At 44.7% G+C, this 20,094-nt stretch overlaps 1 protein-coding gene across 12 annotated transcripts in view; it reads right to left on the bottom strand.

Moving 5' to 3' along the window:
• The window catches only part of INPP4B (inositol polyphosphate-4-phosphatase type II B), a 707,387-nt gene that overhangs the window by 276,631 nt on the left and 410,662 nt on the right, over positions 1 to 20,094 (bottom strand). The window contains exon 1 of one of the 12 annotated variants that reach the window (XM_025462339.3): positions 19,725 to 19,880. The exons of 9 other annotated variants lie outside the window; for them this stretch is intronic. In XM_025462339.3, coding sequence (XP_025318124.1) covers positions 19,725 to 19,789 — 65 coding nt within the window. In that variant the 5' untranslated portion in view covers positions 19,790 to 19,880. Of the gene's footprint in view, positions 1 to 19,724; positions 19,881 to 20,094 lie in introns of those variants that run through there. 2 more of the 12 variants (XM_035702056.2, XM_035702055.2) reach the window with 2 other exon arrangements.

Below are 20,094 nucleotides of genomic sequence, written 5' to 3'. Positions count from 1 at the left end.
AATATTCAACACTGCTCTTCTTCACCATTCTTTCAAGTATTTTCTTTGGCAAGGGAAACAAAAACTACAACCTAAATCACTTTCTCCTACACATCACCAATAGGAATATAATTCGAATGCTCACCCACTGCGTCTTACCCTAGATTTACCTCATTCTATATTAATGTTCGAATTCTCACTATATCGCAGCAGAATAAGCCTATTATTTACACCAGGAGCCAGTGCTCCTCTCTGCAGCGTAAGCCAAGTCAGGGCGCAACCCTCCGACGTCCGCAGCCCTAAGGAGACCTCTCAGAGACACGAGCGCTACTTGCCCACGTTCCCTCTGCAGAGTGGGTGCCAGGCCTTCGGGACTTTTTGGTCCAAGTTCATCAACTTGAGCTATATTTCCTTTGCTCCAAGGTTCTCACTTTGAATAATTCCAATAATTCCTTTGCTCCCCCAGCTCTAGAGGTAGGTGCCACCTCTGTGATGGTCTAACCTCATAAAAACATGATCACTTCGTCACTTATATCCAGTGCTCAATATGTGTTCACTATCTAGGTTCAAATAACTAGTGTGGTTTCCGTCTCCTGACTGAACCCCGACTGACTCAATGACCTATGTGGGCAGTAAGAGCATGCACCATCGTCCCCACTTCACAAAATAACATTTTAACCCCAGGAAAGAAAACTGGGACTTGAACTTGGTCTTCAAACTCCAATCTTGGCATTCTTTCCATTAAAAAAAAAAAATGCTTCCATGTATAAACTGAATACAGTCCTTCTCACAGACACTCTATGTGTTCAATAAGACAACATACGTAGAAAGGACCTAAAGCGGCCCAGATGAACATGCCTATATATAAAGTCAGACTTTTTTTATACAAAGCCCCAGGTAAATTTTGACATTAAGTTCTTCAATTTAAACCCATTCTAAAAAAATAAAAATAAAAAATAAACCCATTCTAATAATTGTGAGCGCTTGGGCTGAGATATATTCTGATTCCTGTAGTATAATAAATAAGCAAGATCCGTTAAACTTGAGCCCACTGAAGACTGTCAAAACCACACTTGTGAGGCTCATTATTTTCTATACAGCTTTACCGGTGGAATTTCAAAAGCAAAAGCAAAATACTAAATAAAATGTAGCTCTCAGTATTGCATTTGCTTGCTGCCAACTCTTCTATAAATATAAAAACAGATCCTGGGAGCTGCTGTTCAAAATGAAAGTAATGACTATTTCCTGATGGGGTGTTCAGCAAGATTTTCCAGACACGGGCTTCCTTATTCTCGTTGGCTAAGCACTGTGTTTTTTCCTCCTGTCTGTTCAGTGAATGTGCTTCTAAAGGCTGCTTTGTGTTCCTGTAAATTATAGGAGCTCCTTTACCACAAGGCCCTGCAGCAAAGCCTAATCAAGTTGAAGGAAGCCCCGCAAATACTTCCCAAGTGGCCCTCCACAATTGGCAGCATTAAGATAGCAGCAAAAAAGTGAAAACAGAGACTACAAAAGCAAATACATCAACTTTTGTTCTTCCCTCATTTCTTTCTCAGGTCCTCAGGACTGAAAAATGAGAAAAAGACATTACAGTACAGTTGTATCTATAGTATCTACGCTATATAACTATATTAAAATATTCTGTATGAAATGAAATTCTTGCTCTTAAAGACATAGATAGATAAATATAGATATTGCTTTTCTACACTAAGAAATATTCCCAAACCATATGTTCAGATGTCTCACCAGGAATTTAACAAATTCATCTGCTAACTTAATAGGCTTGGACTTCAAACTCTCTTTTGGTGGCTTACGAAGCGTTGCTACGAGAGAACAAGTAAGAGATGAGCAAACAAACAAAGGAAGCCCTTCCGTCTCTCTTCATTGCTGTCAAGTAATCAAACACCTATGGGAGAGCAACTCCCCGTTTTTATGGCCCAATATCATCGGGACTTGCTGTTGAGACACTGAGCTGAGGGGTACCTGGTGTTGCCGAGCACAGCCCACGGCGGGAGAGGCGGGTCCTACGGCGGAGATGAGCCGGGTCATCCACGGACGCTAAGCGGGTGACAGGTGGCCGACGCACTTATCAACAGGGCAGCCTGGAAACACAGTTCCCAGCTCACTGCCCTGATAACCACACCCCCACGTACTGGGCTTTGGAGGCTGTCGGATACTTTAAGCCACAGAAGCCAAAAGCGCTACTACCAGAGCGCACCTTAGAAGCCTAGAAGCCACCGAGTGTGTTTCTCTAATGCGCATGAGAAAAGACGCAGCATCCAAGTCCGCGGTCGTTAACTGATGAGATACAGCTGTGAGTACTCCACCTTCGTCCTGTTAAACCTGTAAAAGGTCCTGAATAGAGACCCGGCTAACACATTCATCAGAGAATTGTCAAGATGCTGAAAACTCCACCATCCGTCACTGCAGATCCATTTTCCAAGTCGTGGGTAGAAACAGTAGCCTCTAGGGGGAACTCCAGGCTCTCCGCCTTGATTTTCCTAAAGGCTAAGTCAGGAAAAGAGGAGAAATCATTTCCCTAAGAGAAAATGACCGAGCTAATCCGATTCCAGGACATTGATGGGACCACATGTTGCATGACTGGAGCTTTCAGAGGGTTTCAAAGTCAGCGCAAGCAATTCCTTCTCTCTTCGTGGCCTCTGTTCATTTCCGGGGCAAGCACACGGAATCACCGCCCTGGAGACTCCTTGCCCATGTACATCTATGTATGTAATAGATCCGTCTACACACGCACACATGCGTGTACACACAGACACGTGCGTATTCAGGGGCACCCAGGGTTACCCGATCACTGCCTTTGTTCCGTTGTCCACTTCCATGTTTTTGAGGGAACATATTGCGCAAAGAAATATTCAACATTCCTGCTGCACCATAATGGCCTAATATCATGGCACTGAAGGTATTTCTCTCATTTCTAACAGTATGCAGAGCAGTGCAGAATGCTACTTTTCAAACCAAACGGAGTGCCATTAACTGGCTTTGTGATTTGGGCATATCCTCTAAGAGTTCCACTTTCCTCACCAAAGTTTCTAAAGTGCCTTCTAGTCCCAAAATCCTATGCATTTTTATCTTCATCAATTTATTTTCAATGTTAAGTGAAATGTCGTTCCACAACTTCTGAGTGTCTAAGTCATTTCCCCACTGGCTGATTCATTGACCTAATGCCACTCAAGGTCGTGGAGCAGAACCCAAAACATCCAGCAAACACGTCAGAACCCAAGTCAAAGGCATGCGACCAGTCGGCTGCAGAGACCTGGTAAAAACAACAGCCAAGACCCACCTACACAGACAACTCTCCACAGCAGAGTTACAATCTGCCTTTAACCCAGCGTACTGGGTGATGCGTGACAAGAGTTCTTAGAGCCTTGGGACACGGGCTCAGCAAACGTGCGTGCTGACTCCCACACCTCAGAATGCAGCGGAATGCACAGCTACCTTGACGGATCACCCTCCTGACCATGACAGCAGCTGTTCATCCATAAGTACGTGGCAATTCAGAATAGGCTTCGTGAGCCCAGCCCATCTAGATGTAGGAAAAGCCAAGTAGGGGTAGTCCGGTTGCCCCATATATTTGGAGCTCTCATTCATTTCCATTTTGCGTCTTTTATCTATCCTGGACACTCAAGGGATAAACTTGCCAGAACAGTTCAGAGAGAGGACAAAAAAGAACTTTAAAATCATGAATTCCAATTCTTCAAGAAAATCCAGGTATAAAAACGAACTCACATTATGGAATACAGAGGAAAGGACAACCTCTTTTTTTAAAGGCGGAAGGGCAGAGGGAGAGAGAGAGAATACCAAGCAGGCTCCATGCCCAGGATGGAGCCCTGAAGCGGGGCTTGACACAGGGGCTTGATCCCAAGACCCTGAGGTCATGACTTGCACCAAAATCAAGAGCTGGACCCTTAGCCAACTGGGGCACCCAAGCACCGAGGAGCAAAGAACAATTTTAAATGTATTAAATCCAAAGTCCTCACATCACAAATTATGAAACTGTAACCCAGAGGTCCGATCCTTCACTGCAATGACCTTTATCCTTGGGATTTACCTTAGATGCTATCACGCATAGTCCAGAGTTTAAATACACCCACCTACATCAGCCTGGTGTATCAGTCACACACTTCTGCAAAACAAACCGTCCTGATCATTGGCGCCTTAAAACAACGGTACGTTGTTTCTCATGTTTCTGTGAGTGCACCGTGCAGTGCTGTTCTTTTCATCTGGGCTCACTCATGGCGCCCAGTCAGCTAGTCACTCGGCGGTGGCTCGATGCTCTAACACGCCCTCACTCGCATCCTCGGGCCCCAGCTAGGGTGGCTGCAACAGCTGCAACATCTAGGATATTCTCTCCATGCAATCTTTCATCTGGGTTTTGCACACGATGCTAGAGGTGTTCCAAGAAGACAAAAGTATAAGTGGTCAGGCCTCTAGAAACAGAGGTTCAGAAGTCCCATTAAGTCACTCTTGCCGTGTTCCGTCAGTCAAAGTAAGTCACAAGGACAGGGCGGATTCAAAGGGTAAGAAAACAGACGCCACCTCTTTATAGGAGGAGCTGCAAAGATTCTGTGTCTTCAGAATCTACCAACCCAGACAGAAGAGGCTAAATTATTTTTTTAAAAGATTTATTTATTTATTTATGATAGACATAGAGAAAGAGAGAGGCAGAGACACAGGAGGAGAGAGAAGCAGGCTCCATGCCAGGAGCCCGATGTGGGACTCGATCCTGGGACTCCAGGATCATGCCCTGGGCCAAAGGCAGGTGCTAAACTGCTGAGCCACCCAGGGATTCCCAAAGAGGCTAAACTAAATGAAAATTTGATTTCCTTTGTTTTCAATAGAATATACCCCTAGGGACCATGGTCATTGATTCCTGCATGCTTCAGGTCATTCATCAGTTTGGATTCTAACAAACAGAAACCACGCCAATGCCATGCCTCTATACAATTTCTACATCATAACTGACACTCGCTAAACACATAATCGTAACAATGGGGACAGAAGTATACACAGGCATGTTTCGCAGAAAATAAACTAGATTTGGTAAATTTATTTATTAGACACACATTCGTATCTGTTATGAAAAGTTATGACCTTCTCAGCTGAGAAAAGCAATTACTTTTTTGCATGGAGGATCTTTATATTAGAACACAAAGGAGATTTTTTTGAACTTTTGTTACCGGTTTCTGGCAAGACTAATGCATCCAAGGCAGGCAGCGTCTAATCATGCAAACTTCATAAAGCCATTCAACTTATCAGCACATGGGGCTACGGCAATCATCGCTTCAATCCTCAGGCCAATTAATTTCATTGACAAAACCCGTTTTTGTATAAAGACAGCCTTGATCATCCCTCCTACTGAATTGTTTCTTAATCTCAAGAGAAAGAGACGGTATGATTCAAATAATGCATCTGCTAAATGCATTTATCCTCACAGGTCCTACAGGGCTACAAATATGAGAACTAGGCAGTTTTATTCTCCAGAATTTTTAAGACTGTAAGGGCAAAAGAAAAAAAAAAGAAAAAAGAAAAGACTGTAACGGCAAAAAGAAAAAAGACTTTGCAAACAATTGGTTTACAAATGTTTGAAATGACAGAATGTTGGAGAAAAGGTCCAGGTCACAACGCAAGTTCAAAGGGAGAAGATATCACATTAAGGGATTTTAAAAATGTGCATAAAAAAAACAAAAATAAATAAAAATAAAAAATGTGCATAAGTGGTGAGACGTATACTACGTCCTTGCATACAGGGTAAGGTTTTTGCCAGGACAGAAAGGGAGGACAACATCTAGATGGAAGGGAGAGGGGAAAGATGCGAGAATTAATCAAACCAGCAAACACAAGTGAGTGATTGGTATTATGAGGATGTGAGGTCTAAAAAGAGAAAACTCCTAAGAAACAAGAGTACAAATGTAGCCTGGAGCCAGGCTACAGAGGAATTCACCTTATTTTAGACGGTAAGGGGAGCTGGTGAAATAAAATAATCAGAGTAGTATTTTTACCATCAATCCGATAGCAATGACTATGGCTGATTGCAGAGGCAGCGAGCGGCTAGCACGAGGCTAGGCACCTACCGCAATAAGACGCATGAGGATCCCGAGGCCGCAACCAGAGGAGAGAGAATCAAGTGCACCGACGGACAAAGACGACACGGGGTCTCAGAGAGACAGGCCACGTAGGGCAAGAATGTGCACCTCCCACTGTTCGAATGAGGAGACAGTGGTAGGAAAACGCGGGTGGTCTCACTATCTTCAGGCCTCCGAGCTCCAGTTCCTGCGGGGGGTGCTTTGCTTCAACGGCCGTCGGCAGGTCCGAGGGCTGCAGGGCCACCAGGCCATAAAAGCAGTGACCAGGCGGGGGAGGAGGGCAAGAAGTGGGGCAGCCGAGGAGCCGGGCAGCTTCTAGGGAGGAGCCAGCTGGTAGGGCTGGCGGCCCCCCAGCCATACTAGGCCCCCCAGGAAGATGCATGGAGCCACCTGCTGGCGACACCGGCTGGAAGCCAGAATGAATCAAGTAACGGAGGTGAGAGAATCGAGGGCTTTGCTGAGTGTATTTTTGACTCTCACTCTACCGCTGTGGCTGAGAAGGGAGCCCCAGGAAGCCCAGGTTGAGGGGGCACGCGGGAGTGGGAGGAGGCGCTGTGGGTCCTGGCCGGCAGGAAGCAAAGACCAGGCCCTGGTGACAAGTGGGAGGAGGGGGCTGAGGCCATCGTCACCCCTCCTGGGCAAAGGCACAAGTGCGGGCACGGCTCCTCTTTCTCTTCAGACAAATCTCAAAAATAATGTCATCTCGAGCAATGGGAAAAAGCCCTCCCCTTTCTGTAGGAAAGCCCTCGTGTTCATGAACATGATGTGGGCACTGAATGAGGTAGCCATACCGCTGTCCTTTATGGCATTAGCATTTTATGATTTTGTGCTCTAGGGATTTTGATTTCCTGACCCCTTGATTGGTAATTAATCTCAAGCTCATAGACAACTACAGAGAATAAGAAAACATAAGATAACAAATACCCATATCCCCGTCATTATTAATCTGATCATGACTTTTCGCTGTATTTGATTTAGTTCTACTTTTAAAGAAACATGTAAAAAAAAAAAAGATGTAGATAAAGAAACACATTGAGCCTTTTGGGTCTCCCTTCTCAAGCCCATTTCTTGTGTTTTGCAATATATGTGAAGAGTTTGTTCATTTTTAACTACCCAACTAGTATGGGTATGCAATTTATTCATTTTATGTTTGTGGGCATTTAGATCTCCTGCAACTTTATACTAATACAAAATAAGAGGTGTCGCAAAGGAATTTTAGGAGACTGTGCAGCAACCCTGCCTAAATGCTATGATTATTTGGAGAGTTCAAATCCAGATGCTTTACTCTAGAGCTCTGCAAGCCATCCTGTTTCAGATCATGACAGACGTAGGGAACGAGCGTATTCGTAGGGTGCAGCGGCATAAAGAGAAAAGGACACTCGTAGGAAGTCAAAGTGCACCTGCCACTTGTGCCTCCCCCAACACATCTGGCCACCCTAAGGGCCGAGAAGAATCAAATCTCAATGGATTGCAAACCTTTCCCTATTTCTAGCCCAAGACTGTGTAGATAACACTGGTTGAGCAGGTCTGCCGCAGAGCAAGTCTTCTCAAAGTTGGCCACACGTTAGAACCTGCTGGGTTCTAACAATCCACTTGTGTCCCAGCTGTACCCTAGGCCAACTAAATTAGAGCACTGGGCAATAGGATCAAGACATTACTGCCTTTTAAATCTTCCAGATTTCCAAAATAAAAAATAATAAATAAATAAATCTTCCAGATTCCAAAGTAAAAAATAATAAATAAATAAATAAATAAATAAATAAATAGATCTTCCAGATTCCAACCTGCAGCCAAGGTGGGGAACCATACTGAGCAGCATGCTCCCCACCTCCCCTGATTACGAGATTCACCTGCAACCCTTTTTACTGATGTATTTCCCAAGGCCCCAAACTCTCCTCCCAGGGCAGCCGGGGCAGCCGTCTACAGGTAGATGCCTGGAAGCGGAATTGCTGCGTCTCGACGGAACAGTGGCGAGAAGGCTCCGTTAAAGCCACTGAAAAGCCCCCATGTGCTGGAACGATCGACCCAAGCAAGTAATCTTTGCCTTTTCAGATAACGTCCGTGTCCGAGTGGCTCTTCCGACGTATTTTACTTCGATGAGCAGCTGTTAGCCTTGGAAGAATCCGTTCAGATCCCCCGCCCAAGGCCCCAGCTGAGCGTCGTTGAGCCCCGGCCCTGGAACCATCTCTGGTCCTCTTTGGCCTCCACCTGCAACCAGCACAGGACCCCGGGCTCCGCCTGGTGCAGCCACGCCTTGGCTCCCTCATTCATAAAAGGCCATCAGGACGTTGATAGTACCTACTGGCCCTGTTGGTGTGATGGCGATGGCCCAACAGGTAAAGAGTTAAAACACCTAGAATGTAAATGTTTAACAAAGGTAAGTTTTATTATGACGTCGGTTTACGTTTTCCAGTTCTCTCTTTGCGGACAGTCTCACAGGTTTATCACCTAGAATTCTTCCCATTTTCACCCACCCAAATTCCTTTATCCTCACTGACTGCAGCAACGGAAAAACAAAGTCTTAAAAATACCAAAATTATTAAACCTCTTATTGGGTAACAGATTCTCTCCATATATTTTCCAAAATATATTAAATAACTTTCTCTCCTTTTTGTCACCACCACCACCAGCAAATAATGTCGAGAGTTCTTAATTCAAAAAAACAAAAAACAAAAAACAAACAAAACAAACAAAAAAAAAAACACACACCTCGGTTATGTCTACTTTAGTTTAAGCTTTGTGCCATCCTGACTCAATTTTTTTCAAGGATCTCTAGGTCTTGGTATCACACAACCTACTCTAATAACTTGTTGTAGAACTAAAATAACCCTTTTGGGCAGGAAATTTGTTTTCATGTCCAAGTTTATTCGGTCATGCTGAACTTTCATGCCATTTTCTCGAAGTTTGGGTTCTGTGCCCATTTAAAACCCTAGGACTTGTGATAGCTCTCGTTATTTAGTATTTACTGTCGAAAGAACTTCAAACCTTTAAAAAATATACTGGGATGTCAGAATGTTTTCTTTTGGGTTAAATTCCATATATAAGAGTAGCTTTCCAAGAAATACCAAAGGAAATGTTATTGAGGTAATTTTAATCATAAAGGGGCCCCCATCGTAGATCCTGAGACCAGGATTCTGGTAACATGTATATAAATTCTGGTCCTAATGTTCATATAAGCAATATTTCACACATACCAGTAATTAAGCTAATAGTTTCAAAGGCCACTGTCTAGAAGGATGAATAAGTAGCCAATCTAGCCGATATAAAACCAGGCCAAATTATAAAATGTGGCCACTTAGGATTATTAACAAAATTTACTACTTTGTCTTTTTTCCTGAGAAGCAGCTGGTCACCTAAAACCAACTGCTTTCTTTGGTGCCACCTAGAAAGGTGTCAACCGTCAAGGTGTTTTGAAATCATTACTACAGGAGTAAACATTTAAAACCTGGGAAGTTCACAGAAAGCACCCTGAAACTACATCTCAGACATTTTTATTCTCAAAGACTACTTCATATTACGAAGGCAAATATAGTTACTGATACACTGAACATAATTAATCTGCCAAAATCTGTTTTTAGGCTGTGAAGAATTCAGGTCATTTCAGGGATGGGATAACGTCTATGTTAATTCTACAAATCCCACAGGAACCAGGTCAGGGATCTACATACCGAAAGGAAAACACTTTTATTTTATTTTATTTTATTTTATTTTATTATTTTATTTTATTTTATTATTTTATTATTTTATTTTATTATTTTATTTTATTATTTTATTTTATTTATTTTATATTTTATTATATTTTATTATATTTTACTATATTTTATTTTATTTTATTTTATTTTACTTTATTTTATTTTATTTTATTTTTGGAAAACACAATTTTAGATAAGAGCTGAAGATGATGATTATGGCAACTACAATGACAGACTATCTTTTAATTATGTAAGTTCACAAAAAAAGTGATCATCATTTTTAAAACATCAACTCGGGATCCCCGGGTGGTTCAGAGGTTTAGCACCTGCCTTTGGCCCGGGGCATGATCCTGGAGACCTGGGATCGAGTCCCATGTCGGGCTCCCTGTGTCTCTGCCTCTCTCTCTCTATGTCTATCATGAATAAATAAATAAAATCTTTAAAATAAAATAAAATAAAAAATAAAATGTCAACTCTAATATCCAATAGCCATGCAAATAGTTTGAAAATCCTACTAAAGTGATTCAGAATCTGGATCGGTACTTTTCCTACAGGAGCTGAGTGTGCACCAAGGGTTAATGTCTATATACACACATCTATGTGGTTGTTTTCTCACATAACTTGTGCAGACGCGTTATTTTTCCATGTACATCCTTTGAGTGTCACACTTGATACCTTCTCTTTACCTAATAACCACTTTATCCCAGGGTTCACCACGTCTGATCGATTTTTGTCTCCCAAGGATATCTAAAATTCGGCCACTTCTCTCCGTTCTGGTGCTACTCTGCCGGTCCAGCCACCACCATCTGCTCTTCTTGCTCATTCCTAACCTCCTTTATTCCATATTCCACATGGTGGGTAGAGCGACCATTTAAAAATACAAACAGAATTATGGCTCTTCTCTACTTAAAGCCACTCGGTGGTTCCCTAAATCGGATAAAATTAAGATATTATCAAGACTCTGCATGAACTGACATGTAGCCTGATTTCTAACAGGAGCATGAAGAGTCTTGGTGGGGGAACAGACGCTGCTGCTTGACCGCCTCTTGCTAATTCCTTCTCTGCTACCAGAGCCCAGTTTTGTTAGGACTGGCGATTTTCCCAGCTTTCCCTGTCTTTTCGAGTTGGCCGCCAGATTTCAGCCAATGAGATGTAAGTGGATATATATGCTGAGGGACTTCCTTCAAGGTTCCAACGGAGTGTCTCTTACTCAAAGACACTTCCCCTAATTATCCTTTATAGAATTAAATTTCCTCCTAGTAATATCTCAAAATCCCATTTCTTCTTAGCATTGATTATAATTTTTAATCTGTTGGGTCGGTTCTATCGGATTCCTCTCCAAGACCTGGGAGAGCAATGAACATTTATGCCCTACTTGCTGCGATATAGTGTCGCCCGTCACAGTAGTCAATTGTCCCTTGGTGGCTTTGCTAAAAAATGGAGAATTTAAAGTCCAGAAAGAGGCTGTGTGGACCATGGCTACCTTCACAACTGGAGGCACCATTGACCAGTTGATCCACCTTGTCCACTCTGGAGTCCTGGAGCCACTGGTGCATCTGCTTACCATCCAAGACACCAAAATTGTTATCATCATCCTTGACGTTATCTCTTTTATCCTCCAGGCAGCAGAGAAGCTTTCAGAGAAGGAAAATCTGTGTCTTCTGATAGAAGAAATTGGTGGCATTGATGAAATTGAGGCTTTGCAACTTCATGAGAATCCTCAGGTTGCCCTGACTGCTTTGAACATTATCGAGAACCATTTTTGTGAGGGAGAAGAAAGTGGTGCAATATTACCAGCCCTGGACCAAGATAATGAATTCTTAAACCGCTTAACAAAAAAATACCAAGGCCCCATGACTTCTAAACAAAGGACCAAACCCTAATGGGTAACTTCTTCGAGAACCTTCTATGAATTGGCTTGGAACCGGTGTAAAGCTTTTTTGTTTGTTTGTTTTGTTTTTTGTTTTTTTTGGGGGGGGTGTAAAGCTTTTTAAACTAAATGTTAATAAAATTTTCAACACATTCAAAAAAAAACAGGAATGAGTAAAGTCACTAATGTTGTAAATATTTATCAACATTACAAACTATATAGAAGTCCGTATCTCAACAGACTTTGGTCTTATATTTATTTTGTTTAAGATACCATGCGTGGCAGTATGGGAAATATAACAGTAAGTATAACATGACTTCAAAAAGCAGTAGGCTCGTACAGGAGAAGAGCATGTACTGCAGTGACCAGGAAGGGCGGCAGGTGACATGAACATGGAAGAGATCCTACAGGAGTCCACAGGAAGGAGAAATCCCTAATGCCTGGCGTGTTGGAAGGTCCCCGGGGGCCTCAGCTGACCACAAAGTTGAGGACTATTGTTTCAATGGAGGCAGAGGATGAGGGTGCGTGGGTAGGAGGCAAGCAGCTCAAACCCAAGAGACTTAAAAGGCACTTTCAGAATTGCAGGTGGTAGGTGAGAAACTTTAGTAGCTCATTAAAAAAAAAAAAAAAAAAGCAAATGTATCATTCCACTTATCGATTAGCTCAGCAAGAAAAGGTGCAGCTCATTCAGAAAAAAAAAAAGGAAAAAGAAAAGCAAATATAGGCTCACTTCCGCTTGAACTTACCTCCCGATTATATAAATTGACCCCGTAATTACCTTGATCCAACAATAACCTTTAAAAGCGTCTGTCCATATTATGACTATAATTTGCACGTAAATATTAAAGAACAAATACATCTATAAAATGTCATCAGAGCAAGCTCTTTCCAATTTTAAAAGAGTCATTAAGACACCAATAAAAAATGAATTTAAAAAAAAGAGTCATTAAGTTTCTGCATGAGAATAAATACGGCAAATCACACAATGGAAAAGGAGAAATAATGCGCAACATGATCACAGACACGACCGTTTTGGCGTCATGTAGGCAGACGGTCCCTCAATCGTCTCTGTGCACTTCGGCATTATTACTCACGGAGTCTGATGCAATAAAAATAAGAGAATTCCGTGTGAATTCAGTTCGGCTCCACCGAACAAAGATTCCTTTAACACGTCCTGTGAGAGAGGCAACGAGCCGAAGGGTTGGTGTAGACTCAGAAATGCAAGACAAACAAAACATAGTCAATAAAGGGGAAAGCGTGGAATCAATGGAAACATCCTGAGGTTTCGAGGCATCGCCGTCATCATAATTGTAGGAAAAAGAAACAAGCCATGGATTTCCTGGCTGAAGCAAGTGGCGTCTGCTGCATCGGTCAAGGCCCAAGAAGAATCGGACAGTGCACTCGAGGGGGTGTCGCCGAGGAGGCGGATCGAAGTGACCTCTTGCAGGGGCCTAAGAGGGTCGAGCATGCAGGGTGGCCCCGGGAAACCCCACCCCAGTGGAAAGGACAGGACCGGAGCAGAGCCCGCAGGTCCCCTGACCTGGGACGTGGGGCCAGGAGTCCCGCCAACAGCCAACAAGGACTCTGGAGAGCCAGGAAAGCAGCCACTTCCAGAAACCCAGTGAGGGTGGGAGGGGATGGAGGGCTGCACGCCGCCCTCAGATTTTTCTCTCCCGCTGTGCCCTGACCTCGAGAGGAGGCTCACGTGGGCTGGATGCGTGCAAAGCTGAAAGCAAGAGAGCTCAGGCCCTGGGGGAGGTGGGGCCGGAGCGGACCAGGGAAGTGTGGAGAATGGTTGGGGGGGTGCAGGGGGGCAGGCAGAGGCAGACGAAATAACCAGCTTATTTGTTTAAAAAAAGGGAGTTTTAGAATGGAGCCCATCACGTTTGTTCATCAATAGCCTGAGGTTCCCAAAACCTGTTGGACATTCAACCAAGATGAAACATTGAATATAGAAAAATGCAAAAAAAAAAAAAGAAAAAAAAAAAGAAAAAAGAAAAATGCACAAGTTTGGGGAGAATGTTTTATTTATTTATTTATTTACTTACTTACATATTTATTTATTTATTTATTCTTTTTGGGAGAATGTTTTAAAATGCTCTTGTCCTCAAAGCATCTCACATCCTGACATGGTCAGTCCACCTTACTAACCATCCATTAATGAAACAGATGAAAAAGAAAAAGAAAAAGAAAAAAAAAGAAAAAGAAAAAGAAAAAGAAAAAGAAAAGAAAAAAAAAGAAACAAATGCCAGATATAAGCCTCCTCCTGGTTCGGGGAACACACAGGAGGAGAGCTGGAAAAATGTAGCATGTAATTTAGGTTACGTGAAATATTTATGTTAAGAACAAGTGATGATTAAATGCATTTAGGATTAGGGAAATGAGAGTGAATTATTAGGCATGGATAGATTTTTTTAAAAGATTTATTCCTGAGAGATACAGAGAGAGGCAGAGACACAGGCAGAGGGAGAAGCGGGCTCCGCGAGACTCGATCCCGGGACCCTGGGGTCACGACCTGAGCCAAAGGCAGATGCCTCACTGCTGAGCCACCTGGTGCTCCTGATTCTTTATCATAAAATAGAATTATCTACCTTCAGAATACTTCTAATGTGCTTCCCTCGGATGAATGTCCCGTATGTTTTTACCGGTTAACAGGGTATTTCGCCCACAGATGCGTCACGTGCGTCACGAAGGGAGGTCTGCTTTGATCCCGTTCCTATTCCTTTTCCCTCCGTTGTTTCCATCCCCATCCACAAATGAGACTCAATAGTTTTTATAGGATTCTTTCAATATTTGGGAGGGAAGAATGTATCTATCTGATGGAGGGAGGGAGAGTGCAAGTGGTGGGGAGGGGCAGAGGGCGAGGGCGAAGCGAGTCTCCACCGGGCAGGGAGCCCGAGATCCTGATCCGAGCTGAAGGCAGGCACTCCACGAGCCACCCGGGCGCCTCAGCTTTTCTATGATTAATGACTGCATGATTTTTCCTGCTTTGTTTCAAGGAGCATAAAGACACAGGCGTGAGCTTTCTTTAGCCCACAGTCCCCTGCAACTTCCCCTAAAGCCTCCACTCCGCCTTCCTGCAAAATTTCAAATAGCGTCAAACACTGAAGGGTGGTGATAAACAACAACCGCACGGTGTGGCTGATTTAATGCCCTAAACCCACGGGGAGGGTCATGTCTTCCTTTCTCCATTTCACCAAAGAGGAAACTGACGCCGTAGGGATGTTAATGGACTTGCCTGAGGTCACGTGACCAGTAACTAGCAGCCGTCAGAACTTGAACACAGATCTGCTTGCCCTTAGGGTTGGTCTTTGTGACCTTCTGTTCTCCTGCTCCCAATTAACACGTAGCAATGAATCTCCAGTCACCCAGCGATGCTCCCCCAGAGTTTGAGAACCTAACCCTACAACAGGACCACACACCCCCCTCCTGCTTTGCAATTCTACGTAGTGTATGTGTTTGGTCACTTTGCAGGGGTGTTCTCGGGGCTGGGGAGATGATGATTTGAGTCCTTTATGGGTTTAGTCCGGGGCTGAAGATAGTAACCATCACAACAGAAAAAATAGGGTTGGAAATAACTGCCGGCCAGGCCCACTGACGGGCAAGTCGGAGCCCAGCGTGGTGTATTTCCGTCCCTCCAGCACCAAAATACCCAAATGGACGAAAGCCTCACCGCCATATGAGGCACCCCGTCCGCCAACCATGCTGCCTCTGCAACCACATAAGACCACGCGGTGAAAAAGGCTTACACGTGAAAAATAACCCATTCAAACAAAGGTCACAAAAAAAGCAAAACAACAGAAAAAAACAAAGGTCACTGTCCTGGCTTCAGGAATTAAAGCAGTTAATTCTTGTCTCATAGGTCTTCCACTAACCTTGCAAAAATATGATTATAATAATAACTGGCTTGGTATCCAGGGGTTACACCCCTCTTCCCTTTTAAGATACTTATTTATGTATTTTAGAGATGGGGGCACACAGGAGCAGGGGCAGAGGGCAGGGGGGAGGAGAGCAGAGAATCCCAAGCAGATTCCCCACCGAGGGCAGAGGCAACGTGGGGCTCGATCCCACAACCCCGAGATCGTGACCTCAGTTAAGATCAAGAAGCTGACCTGACCGAGCACCCAGGCGCCCCCCTCCTCTAAGTCAATCCTAACCATTGACTTAAATTCTGGTATTTTTTAATAGTACCATTATCGACTTAAATTTACCATCTGCCACACCAAATATCGACTCCCTTCTTTTCCAATATTCATCATTTTGGACAATGATATCTCTTTTCCTTCAGTCACAAAATATTAATGAGTAATGTCTTTTCCCTCCATATTCTGTGTAATAATAACGACCAATGTCTACACAGCATGTAGCCACTTACCAAAAGATAAAAGATCGTCCTTATTTATTTGTTGGTTCAAAAAACCCCATAATCTAAGAAAGTGGGGTTACGGAGGGGTAAAAGATATTACCTGCGATTCAAAAGGCGTACAACCTAATTAGAATGGGATAATATGTAAAAACATCAACAGGAACAAAAGACAAGGAATTGCTGGGATGTATGTTTGTACAAATTCCCATTGGATCAGAGAAAATCACGACCTGAATGGACAGAAAAGGACCTGAAGGCATGTTTCCCAAAGGACGTGCATGGGGAAAAAGAGGCAGGTGAGAAGAGAATTGGTGAAAGGAAAAAGGGGGACTACAGGGGGACAGAGACATGACAGGATGTCCGATGATCCAAGAGAAACAGGCCTGTAGGGGAAACACGGGGCTCCAGGTGGTGGTAGGGGGGTGAAACGGGGCATTTACTAAGGTCACAAGCTGGGCTCGCTTGGAGAGGAGACTTACCTGCCCGGCTCAGGAGCCTGGACGTCCTCCACAGGTGACAGGGAGAGAGGAAGGGGACAAGGAGGAGTCAAAGGATGAGAGGATGGAGGGAAGGAAGGGGAAGAGAAAAAGAGAAAGGAGACCTAGATGCCCTCGGCACTCCTCGAGTGTCCCCGGGTTGCTCTTGTCGAGGCGCATCTGGGCCCCGGGACCCCAGCAGAGCAGCCTCTTGGGGCTCTGCCCCCGCCAAGAGCCCTCAGCCACATTCTCAGGTTCTTCCCAAGAGACGACAAAACTGCTGAGACTCTCGATTCACAGCCTAAAAGGAGGAGGACGTCGTCCGCCCCGGCCTGCAGGGGAGCCACGATCCTGGGAGGCAGGGGTGCCGCGGCGCCCTGGCTGAGGCCCAACGCCAAGAAAGCCTCTGACGTCTCCGGAGCGGGACTTGTGGGCCGCAGACCACACCGCACCCATGAACGAGGAAGCATGACGTCACGGTTCAGTGGTCGGGGTCACCGTCGGCCAACACGCAAACCCAAGCAATTGGGGTTCATCCTCACGGTCCGTGTCCCAGACACAAATAAATGCCTCCGTGACAGTCAGCTCCCGCCCGGGACGGTGTCCGCGGTGATTGAAAAACCACTCACTCTCACGAAACGCCCTCACCTCCACACTATGAGTCCCACGGAGCTTGTTTGGAGTCTTGAAAAATCCCCATTGGATTTTGTACTTTTTTGGGGGGGGGGGATTTTGTACTTAAAAATAAATCACCCCGACTAAAGTCGTTCGGACTCTGAAAAGACTCCCCAAGTCCTGCGTCTACGTCATCACACCGTGCGTTCAAGAGAAGGAAAAGACACAAAATATAATAAAAGGCAGCGGTGGCCACTTGGCTTCGGAACAGCTCGCGAGGCCGGGGGGGGTGGGTGTTCTGCGGCGGGCGGGTCCCCCCACCCCGAGTTCCCGCTCTGTCCCCAGCGTGACTCCCGGCACTCGGTAGGCACGTGCGCCCCGACCGACGGCCACACACGGGCTCGAGGACAGGCAGCGGGGTGGACGACATCCTTTGCATCCCCCTCGTCGGCAGAGCTGCCCCCAGGAAGAAGCACCAGCTGAGTCCCCAGGCCCTGGAAGGGGTGCCCGGCAGCCCTCACCAGGCCCAGCCTCGGCCCCGCACCAAGGACTTACCCTCTGCGTCTGCCTACAAACACATAAATACAGAGGGCGAGCGGTGCACTTCTCTTCCGGACTTGAAATATAGAGGGTTTTAAGCCGAATCATTTATTTTCTTTGCCAAAACTGGGATCAGTCTCAAATAGCTGCAGGCGTTAACAATGACTGTTTTTGAAAATCTGACACTATGTTATGCAGCGTAGCGGAAAGAGCTCTGATTGAAGAGCCAGGACCTGTAGGTGTCATAAATCCTATTTTTGCATCTATATCGAATAGATTGGTGCCCTTTCATAAAGCAGAAAGTGTTTGAGAAGATGAATAGAGTAACGACGTTTGACCTTTTAAGGTTCTGAAAGCCCAAGATCATAAATCCCAAACACTTAGAGAAAAATGTGTTTTTAGTGAACACGTTAGAATTGCTTGCTCCCTTTGAGACCTAAAATATACAAGTAAAAACAAGTCTCGCGGTAAAACGTGGTAGGTATCTAGGCAATAAGGGGCCCCGCTATTTAGGGTCCCGTAGAATGAAGCGATTAAGACGAGCAGACGCTGGAGCTGATTGTCCTTGCTCCTACCCTACGTCTAAGTCTCGGATCTCCCTGTGCCTCAGTTTTCCCACCTGGAAGATGGGAGACGTTCCTAACAGCACCTACTTCCCTGTAGAAAGAGACCTCTGACCTCCAGAACTGACCCAAAGAACCAGCATGGTCTATGGAAGCAAAAAATAAGTAAGTAAATAAAAAATCGGTCTGTGAGGAATTACCCGCCACGTACATTATTGAAGCTTCCCAGAACTTACAGCTTGGGTGACTCCTGGGGTCGTAAAAAAAGAAAGTAGAAACTGGAGCTGTCAATATTTTTGTGTCATTTTGGAGGAATTTCTCCAATTTCTTGGAGAATGCGAAGATTACGTGAGCAGATACGAGAAACGTGGGGAGGGCCACGTGATAGAGAGCGGTACTGCCACGGGATGATGACGAGGACGAGGGTGGTTACATAGAGGGTGGTGATTTTGAAATAAAAATCAAAAAATAAACAGGGGCAGCCCAGGTGGCTCGGCGGTTTAGCATTGCCTTCGGCCCAGGGCGTGACCCTGGGATCCCGGGATCGAGTCCCACGTCGGGCTCCCTGCGTGGAGCCTGCTTCTCCCTCTGCCTGTGCCTCTGCCTCTCTCTCTGTGTCTCATGAATAAATAAATAAAATCTTTAAAAAATAATAAAAAATAAAACGTACTTAAACATAAACACGTGAGGTAAAGAGTCCTTTAGGAAACATGATCTTTTACCAGCTCTCCAGCTGAGAATCTCCCCGCAAGTATTGTTAAAGCGAAAAAACAGAAATCACACCGAAAGGTCTGCAAAGTGAATCACGGTGCTGAAACACAGAGACCGTCCTTCTCACGGTGCTGAAAGCAGCCTTGGCGAGGAGCCCGCGCCGGGCGGCTACCGCGTGTCAGGCACTGTGCCGGGCTCACTGCTGCACCCGCGTCCTATTTATCACCATCACCACGTCACTGTTTAATGAACTGAAACCCAGAATGACTGAGTGACCACCATGCTTGAAGAATTAATAGATTCTGGAACCTGGAAAAAAGCCCTGTTCGGACGGACACAGCTCACGATGCTGGCCATGATCTCAAAGCCTATTCCCAACTCAGACGCATCATTCACCCCAACAAGTCCTTTCTTATAATTTTTTTTTCAAGGATCTGGATTTCAATTTTTTTTTAAGATTTTATTTATTTATTCATGAGAGACACAGAGAGAGAGAGGCAGAGACACAGGCAGAGGGAGAAGCAGGCTCCATGCAGGGAGCCCGACGCAGGACTCCATCCCGGGACCCCAGGGTCACGCCCTGGGCCGAAGGCAGGCGCTCCACCACTGAGCCACCCAGGCTGCCCAAGGATCTGTATTTCTTTCTTTCTTTCCTTTTTTTTTTTTTTTTTTCCCCAAGGATCTGGATTTCTTAGCAAAACGCATTTGGGTAAACATTTTGGAAGATATACAATAAAGATTAAAAAAAAAAAAAAAAAAAGACCGTGCACTATTTTTGAGCCGTTACGGGGAAAGCGCGCATAAACCAGACCTGAATGTAAATTCATTGCACGTTCTTTCTCGTCCCACCGCACAGTTTTCTTTTACGATGATCATGGGGAGCCCCGCATCTTGGCCAAACTAGTTCAAATCATCTGTTTGCTGATATTGTCATGGACACTGAGGAATGGTTGGACGACTCTCATGCTCTTTGAGGAAGTCATGTCACTGGTGGTTCTTCTGTGACAATTCATTCCGCATCAGAATCTCCAAGTGTGTCCCCAAAAAAAAAAAAAAAAAAAAAAAGATTCTCGAGCCTACTTGTTACTCACACGCACCCAGCACCCTGTTATTTCTCACTTGGTAAACTGAGTCAAGAAATGGGTCATAACGGACACACTGGCACAGAGGAAATTCTATCA

The sequence above is a fragment of the Canis lupus genome, chromosome 19 (genome assembly GCF_003254725.2).
Source record: "Canis lupus dingo isolate Sandy chromosome 19, ASM325472v2, whole genome shotgun sequence".
Taxonomy (NCBI): domain Eukaryota; kingdom Metazoa; phylum Chordata; class Mammalia; order Carnivora; family Canidae; genus Canis; species Canis lupus.
The sequence above is the reverse complement of the archived record's forward strand: the minus strand, read 5'-3'. Positions and strand labels throughout refer to the sequence as shown.